Raw genomic sequence first — 8607 nt, 5'->3', positions numbered from 1 at the left:
GCAGACCCCAGTCTTATCCAAAGGAATATTGACAGCTGAATACTGCTAGATGAGGAACAGCTGACCCTCCTAAAACGAAGACCTCGAGATAGGCTGACGAGATTCACCAGAAGGACAAGTAGTGGGGAAAGGCTGGGGGTGCTGACAACACAGTAGACAGTAGCAGGGATATCAGAGTATAAGGACTCTAGTTGAGTGGGGGGGGAAGGCTATGGGAGGGTGCTACCTGGAAAGTGAAAAATTTAAAAAAATGATTAAAAAATAATTCTTCAAAGCATAAAAATTTGTTGATGTGAAAAACATTATCATTGAAATCTATCTGATGACTTTATATCCATGCTCAGATGCCAAAGAGCTCAGAAATTAACCGACTGTGACTAGTAATAATCTGATATATAGAGATTAGAAATGCATGCACAAACATCTTAATGTCAATTTCATTAAAAATAAAGTTTTCTGCATGAAAGTCTGTATTTTAATAATGAAATGGAGATCTTTTTTTAAAGGTTAAAACCTCATTTAATGTTATGTCTTATAGGGTTTATACTGAGTACAATATTGTATAACTGTAAACCTAATTCAACTGTAATTCAACTGTAAACCTAAAAATGTACAGCCAATTTTGTAAGAGATGCATCCTAGCTCAGAAAATTGTTATTGAATATGTCAATGCTGATGTAATGAAATGCTCCTTCTAAGTATGTGGTTATAAATAATTTAAAAAAACAAAAAGAACCCCAAAACAAAATACAAAAACTTAAAAAAAAAGATAATATCCTGCCATTGTCCTTAATACTCAGTCTTTCCTTCCTCAAAATGTGTGTGTGGGGGAAGGGGGTTGTTGTGTGTAGGTACATGTGGGGGCCCAAGGTTCATACTGGGTGTCTTTCTTTTTAGGACAGGGTCTTTCACTGATCCTGAAGCCCACTGAGTCAGTTAGGTTGACTGGCAAATGAGTTTTAGAGATCTGTGTATCTTTACCTTCTCCCACCCATGCCTGGATTTTTATATGGGTTCTGGAGATTCAAACTCAGGTCTTCATGCTTGTATAGCAAGCATTTTACCTACTGAGTCACCTCCCTAGCCTGAAAAGTTTTAAATAATGAAATCATTTCTCTAAAAAAGCTATTCAGTTTTTCTTTTCTTCTTGAGTCAGTTTTAGCACAGTGCCTTTTGTCCACATAACCTATATGATCCACTATATTAACTTATATTACTCATTGTCATTTTAATGTATGTGGGATCTGTAGCCCTCTCTTTCCATTCTTTAAAAAAATAATGAAAACTTGGGGGCTAGAGAGATGGTTCAGTGGTTAAGAACATTGCTGTTCTTGCAGAAGACCCAGGTTCAAATCCCAGCACCCACATGGCAGCCAACAACTGTCCATAACTCCAGTCCCAGGTAATCTGACAGCCTTGTCTGACCTCCACGGGCATTGCATGACATGGGTGCACTTACCTACATGCAGGAAATACACACATACACATAAAATAAAAATAATAAAAAATTTTAAAACATTAAAAAATTATTATTGTGTGTGAGTGTATGCATGATGTGCGAGAATGCATGTGTGAGGGTCAGAGGACAAGTTTGCAGAGTCAGTGTGCTCTTTCTGCCTTTATGTGGGTTTCAGGGATCAGACTCAGGTCATCAGGCTTGTGTGGCAAGTGCCTTTACCCACTGAGCAATCTCTTCTTTCATTGTTAATATTATCTGTGGTGTTAGAATGAGAACTGTCCCTCATAGGCTCATGTATATGAAATGAACACTTGGTCCCCAGTTGGTGACATTGAGATTATGAAACATTTAGGAGTTGCAGCCTTGCTAGAGGAAGCACATCATGAGGGGTGGGCTTTGAGAGTTTATTGCCTTGCCCCACTTCCTGCTAGTTCTCCCTGCTTCCTATGTGTGGTTGAGATGTACTCTCTCAATTTCCTACTCCTGCCACCACACCATATCTTCCCACCATGATAGACTCTCCCTCAGAAGCTGTAAGCCAAATAAACTCTTCCTTAAGTTGTTGATGGTCATGGCATTTTATCACAGCAATAGAAAACTAACTAACTAATACAATAGCAATTTGTATTTTCTTTGGTCAGTCTCACTAAAGGATCATGATTTTTCTGTATCTTTTCTAACAGTTTTGGCCTTTAAATATTCTCTTTTGGCCACATATATTATCTTTATGATTTTTCTGCTATTTATCTTGCACTTAATTTGTACTTCCTTTTCAGCTTAAGATAGAAACCTAGGGCTTTTTTTTTTTCAATTTAAGTCCTTTCTTTTTTATCATACAGGTATTTAAAGCTATACATTTTGTTACAAGTACTTTTAACTATATCTCAAAATATTGATATGTTTCATTACCATTCAGTTTGAGATATTTTCTTCTTTGAACCATAGGCTTTGAACCATATACAGAAGTATACTGTTTAACTTAAACATATTTAAGGACTTTCTAGATACCTTCTTTGTTATGGATTTATAATGTAATTCAGCAGTAGCAAGAGAACGTATGCTACATAATTTCAATCTTTTAAAATACATTAATGTATTAGTCACTTTTCTGTTGCTGTGATAGAAACACTGACCCAAGCAATGTATAGAAGAAAGAGTTTATTTGTGCTTATGTTTCCAGGGGAATTACAGTCTGTCATAGCAGGGGGGCATGGTGGCTGGAGGTAGCTGGAGCAGGAGCAGCAGAAGCTAAGCTCTCACATCATCATGTAGGCACAGGAAGCAAGAGAGCAACTGGAGCTCCGGCAAGGCTTAAGAACCCTTTAAGCCCACCCCCAGTGACGTGTTTCCTCCAGGAGAGCTACACCTTCTAAAAACTCCCAAAACAGCATCACCATCTGGGGACAAAATGTCCAAACACTTGGAACCTATGGGGGGCATTTTCATTCAAACCATCACAATTAAAAATTATTTTGTACCTCAGTATATGGTCTGTTAGTGTTCTCTGTTCACCTGAAAAGAATTTACTCTGAAGTTGTTGGATGCAAAGTTGTATAAATGCCAATTAAGTCAGTGTGGCTAACAGCATTAAGATCTGTCTATTCTGTAGTGGCTCTATTATTCACATAGGAATGTTAACATCTCCCACTGTGAGCATGAATTTATCTATTTTCTCCTTTAATCGTGTTATTTTAATTTTATATGTTTCAGTTCTGTTATTTGGTGCACACATATTCAGTGCTGTTAGAGTCTCCTAATGAATAACCCCCTTTATCCTTTATTAAATGTCTCCCTTTATCTCTAGCAATACTCTTTAACTTGAAATTTCCTTTGTCTATAGCCAAACCAATTTTCTATTACTAATTATTTATATATTTTATCTTTTTTCTTATTTTTACATTATATTTTGCCTATCTGTACTTTTAAAGTATGTCTCTTTTAGACATCCTGTAGTTGTAGTCTTTTTTAAAAAATATTTTATTCATCATTTTTATTTTATGTGTATCCATGTATTGCCTGCATGTAGGTAACTACACCCATGTCGTGCAATGCCCGTGGAGGTCAGACGAGGCTGTCGGATTCCCTGGGACTGGAGTTACGGTCAGTTGTTAGCTGCCATGTGGGTAATGGGATTTGAACCTGGGTCTTTTGCAAGAACAACCAGTGTTCTTAACCACTGAGCCATAGCTCCAGCCCTGGAGTCTGTTTTTTAATAAAAAATTCTAATTTGACAATTTCAATCTTTTAATTGACATATTTGGTTCATTTACATTTATTGTAATCATTGTTATGGTTAGGTTTAAGTATAATGTTATCATTTGACTTATTTTTGGCCTTCTTTTTTTGTCTCCTTTGCTTCATTTTATTCTATTGTGCTTTTCTTCCCTTCTTTTGGGCTAATCATTGTTTTTTAGCATTTGGTTTTATCTATTGCATTTTAGCTCTGTTTTATCATTTTATAAGCATTTGGGCTTCCAGCAATATATGAGTACCTATCACAGTGAATTTACAGTTTATAATGTATCACTTTGTGCTTTCATTATTCAGCTGACAATTTCCACTTCTGCCTTGAAACAGATGTCAGGACCTCACTATATTAATATGTACAAAATTTGAAAGGACCAAATACTTCAATTAGAAGACAGAGATGATCAGACTACATTACAAATCAAAACCCAACTACAAACTGTGCAAAATCCAGGATTACCCAGATTGTAACAAACTCAGAGAGATAGTCTGGGAACATTTGAAAAAGGTCAGAAAATCTTGGGCAATGGACTCAGAATAGGATAAAAATAACCCTTGCCTGAAGTTCACAGTGTTCCAGGACATCCCATGGAATGCTTTGATGGCTATTTAAATAAAGAATGTCCTAAAACCCATTCCTCACAAAGTGAGTACAGGTCCTTCTGAATAAAGCCAGGGTGACTACTTAGCTGAAATTTGAATTTTCCCCAGGCAGCAAGTCTTCCTGGAGAAGATCTCAGTCTGATACACTCCACCAATCAGGGCACAGACCAGGATTTCCTATCTGGTATCAGAAGTGTTGCAGGCATGTGGGGCTCAGAGAGGCCAGATCCAGGCTGTGCTATGTATGGGCTATATGATGAGCCAGAGTCCTCATGTATAGAGCCCAGGGGACCCTATGGGAATGGTGCCCAGTGGAGGTATGCAGGGTGAAGTAAGCACAGCCATGACTAAAGCTCTCACAAAGCTGACCCTGCAAAGATGCCATGAGGTGGTGTGAAAATGGTCAACTTAGGGCCTGGCAAGCAGGGTTGAGGAAGTCAGGGAAGGTTCAAATCCACTTAATGGATACCATTAGAACTCACAATAGGCCTAGTCTCTGAAGTAGAAGACTCCTGCCGAGCTGTCAGTGGAGGAACTCTGCCTGAATCATACCAGGGTCACATGCCAGGGTCTGCCCACCACATTCTCAGTGATACACATGTGGGAAATCCAAGTGAAGCCCAGGACACTGCAGGTGTCACATGGGGCTTCTCCCTCTGTTGGCAGTTCTGTAGCTTTCTACATGAAATGTGCTTCCAACTTGCAATAAAGGGGGACAAAGATTTATTTCTAGTTGACTTTGACAACCAGTCTGTGACTCCTCTCCAAGACCCAGGGATCAAACAGAAATAAGGATAAAAATGGTCAGTGACTGATTGATTCTGTGTAGCTCTCCCCTCATTGAAGTGGCATCTAGGACCTTCCTTTTACAGTGGTAGAAGTGGATTCTCAGAGAAAGCAGAGTTGCAGAGAGGTCAGGGCCTCCTTTGCAGGGCTCCCCTCAGGGAAGCGTACTCTGTGAAGTGCCAGCAAAATCAAGATCCCCTTCACAGGGCTCCCCTGCAGGGTGGGCTGTTTTATGAGGTGCCAGACTGGGCAGGAGAGGTTAGCATGAGAATCAGATGGCCTCAGTTAGGCCCCAGTACTGTCCCTTACAGCCTGTGTGGCCTGGGGTAAGTGATCGCTCTGAGCCTCCACTGGCTCTTCTGTGAGGTCCAATAACAATAGTTCCACTTTCATCAGCTAAGTGTAGTACAGTATGCGGTAGTATGTAAGGCAGCTCCCACCCCAAGGGCAGGTGCCAACATCTGAGCATTGTGATCACACTGACACCTTCTGCTCTAGCTATGACCCAACCTCCTTAGGGACTGTCTGTCTTCAATTCTCAGCATCCAGAAAGATGGCCAAGTAGCCTTGAAGCAGAGCTCAGGACCTGGCTTCTTCCTGTGAGGCCACATGCACTGGCCTGCGCAGCTTGGAGACCACAGGGATGCAGCCCTGGACTGTGTCAGAGAACAGGAACAGTCACACCTGGGACCAGCTACCTCAGAACCAGGGATGGGGTGGATGTCCCCAGGAATGGGCAGGAAGGGCACTGCATAGTCAGAGGCCCAGGAGGCCAGACACATGTAATTCTCTTCTCAAATGGCCACTGGACATTCTTATTGGTAAACAGCTATGTACTCATCTGAGCTCAGAGTCCAGCTCCAGCTTCCACAGAAACAGAAACTACTTTTGTATTTTTCTGCTGCAGTGTATTTTCCAAAAATCCAAGGGTCATATAAATCATTATTGTGTACCACCACCCTGCTCATGATGGGTTTGATGCAAACACATCAACTGCACTCGAGGCTGTGAAGTCTCTGGGGATTCTCTATGCAGAACAGGGGAGAGGAGAGTGGGAGGCAGGCTCTCTAAGCATGGGGGCAGCATGTGCAAAGAGTCTGTGGTTATTCTGAAGAAGTAAGGCAGACCCTGAGGTGGGCAAGAGTGGACCTGTAGGAATGAAGAGGGTGGGACAGCCCCAGCAGCTGGGCCTTGCAGGGCTATGCTCAGAGTAGACACTGAGGAAGGCCACTTCATAAACAGCACACCTCGGGTTGGAGTGCAAATGGAGCATGTGAAAGGTGAATGGCGATGGGGGCCAGTAGGCAACAAGGCTGGGGAATGCATGAAGGCTTTGGCTTCCTAACGAGAAAGGTCCAGGTTTCCCCTGGGGGCAGCTGGGCTATGGGTGAAGGGTGTGGCCACTTCCTGAGAGAAGAGCCCAGGACAGGAAGACTATAGTGATCACACTGTCCTCACCCTCCAGGGTACCCATGTGCTTGGATCTTTCACACCCACCCCTACAAACTTACCTGACTCTGCCACCTCGGCTATGGGCACTCCCTGCTCATACGCCATGAAACCCAGGACAGAGAAGATGGCAAACCCGGCCACGAAGCTGGTACCACTGTTCAGGCAGCACAGCATGATACAATCCCTGTGGGAAAGCAGCCAGAGGGACTTGTTTCAGAGGGGGCAGAATAGGCACCTGCCAGAACCTTCTCCATCCAAACTCAGGGCACACTGTGGGGTAGGCAGGACATCTAGGGCATGGATAGGATGAGACACCCGTGGTTCAGAGAAAGGGCAGATGGCTAGCCCATAGCTATACAGTTTTCCCTGCACTGTTGGAAGATATGATGGGTCTCTGGTCAAGGTAGGGAGAGAGGTGTGACAGAAGGGAGGAAGGGGGTCTGGTTCCAAGTGAAATATAGATCAATAGGAAAGACCTGGAGACAAACCAACACTGTTCTGATCCCTGGGAGAAAGCCAGAGACAGTAGGAGGGGACTGTATTCCCAAAGTCACCAAGCTCAGAGGGTAGGAGAAAACTCCATATGAGAAGTGACTGCATAACTTAGGCTTGCAGCTCCTGCAGCTCCTGGGGAAGAGGTTTTATGGTGACACCCATCCTGATGGAACTTGTTACCAAGCAACACCTTGCATCCTGCCCTGCACAGGCTCTGCTCTGTTGCTGCTGGGAGTGGACTCTGCTAGTTGAGCCACTTCATGCAGTGACTTATCTGAGCAGCGACTATGCCTTGTTCTTGAGAGAGACTTACCAGCTGGGAGCCCAAAATAAAGCCACAACCAGGGAGAAACCAGACCCCAAGATGAAATTGGTGGCCTGGAACCCTGAGCCCTCCTACTGCAGTTTCAGAACTCAGCCTCTGCAGTAGGAGGGCTCAGGGTGCATGTCAGCTTCCTGCTCTGTAAGGGTGGCATGACCTTGACCAACCACTTCTCAGAGTGGAATGACACTGTAGCCTTCCCAGGGAGCTGGGGTTTGCTGTCTCCATAGCCCTCTCTTCCTGGGGATGGTGCTTTTGGCTGAAAGCACACAGAATGTCTTGACATGGAACTGTACAAAGTCTGCTTTAACCACAGAAAGGCTTCGGGTAACCTTCCATAATAGCCTGGAGCTCCTTCAGCCTTGGGTGGTATGCAGATGGAGACCCAGAGCTCTTTGAACTTTGTATTCTGTGAGTTAACAGCCCCATTCTCTTACTAAGCCTTTATTCTGCCCCGATCTCTATAATGTATTCCAGCTTGCCCAGAGTCTCTACAACTGTCACGTGCAGGACTAAGACTCTTCTCTCTTCTCCTTGCACCATGCTTTTTGTAATGCAACCAAAGGTGACACTAATGCTGGTGACTAACCAATAGTGATCCTGGTAATGTGGGTACAGTGGAGAAAGCATCAGACAGAGTCAGGAACCTGGAACTGGGATTCACTCTGCAAAGTCTTTTCTTTGTTAGCAGGGCCTTGAGGGCCTTGTACAGGATCACATCTTGAACAGGTTGTCACTCATGCTCCTACATTCTTCCTGGGGGTTGAGTAGAAGTCCCAGGTCCGCTGGCTTGGTCTTGGTCACATGACTTGCTTTGGGACAGTAAGACGTTAGCTGATGTCACAGAGATGTGAGTTCTATGTTCTTAGTTGGGCTTGTCTTTAATCATTCCTGTCATTTTACATGGGAAGAATTCCCCAGGGGGAACATCTGTCCCTTCAGCCTGAACCCCAGGATGCACACACAAGAGGGAGCAGATTTGAGCCTAGTCTGTAGCCAAACCCATCTATTCACAGCCAGAAAGACATTTTCCCTAGCCAACCCCATTCTGGGAGCAATGAAAACAGTGCTCAGCCCTTGGAGCTGGGGTTGTTTATCACACAGAATTACTGTAGCAGTGGATGACTGATACAAGTCCCTTTAAAGACCACTTCTGGCATCTCCTTGGCTGGGTTGCTAGACATAAGGATGCCATTTGCAAACCTGATTTAACTGTGCTCCTGAGGACATTCAGCTTTTGCCC

The 8607-nt window shown here is 43.4% G+C and overlaps 1 protein-coding gene across 1 annotated transcript in view; it reads right to left on the bottom strand.

Moving 5' to 3' along the window:
• Positions 1 to 8607, bottom strand: part of Slc6a11 (solute carrier family 6 member 11) — a 133526-nt gene that overhangs the window by 23333 nt on the left and 101586 nt on the right. The window contains exon 8 of the mRNA XM_008854892.1: positions 6607 to 6731. Within this exon, the coding sequence (XP_008853114.1) occupies positions 6607 to 6731 (125 nt within the window). The remainder of the gene's footprint in view (positions 1 to 6606; positions 6732 to 8607) is intronic.

The sequence above is a fragment of the Nannospalax galili genome, unplaced genomic scaffold (assembly GCF_000622305.1).
Source record: "Nannospalax galili isolate Female #2095 unplaced genomic scaffold, S.galili_v1.0 scaffold406, whole genome shotgun sequence".
Lineage (NCBI taxonomy): Eukaryota > Metazoa > Chordata > Mammalia > Rodentia > Spalacidae > Nannospalax > Nannospalax galili.
Note: the sequence above shows the minus strand (reverse complement) of the source record. Positions and strands in the feature narration are given on the sequence as shown.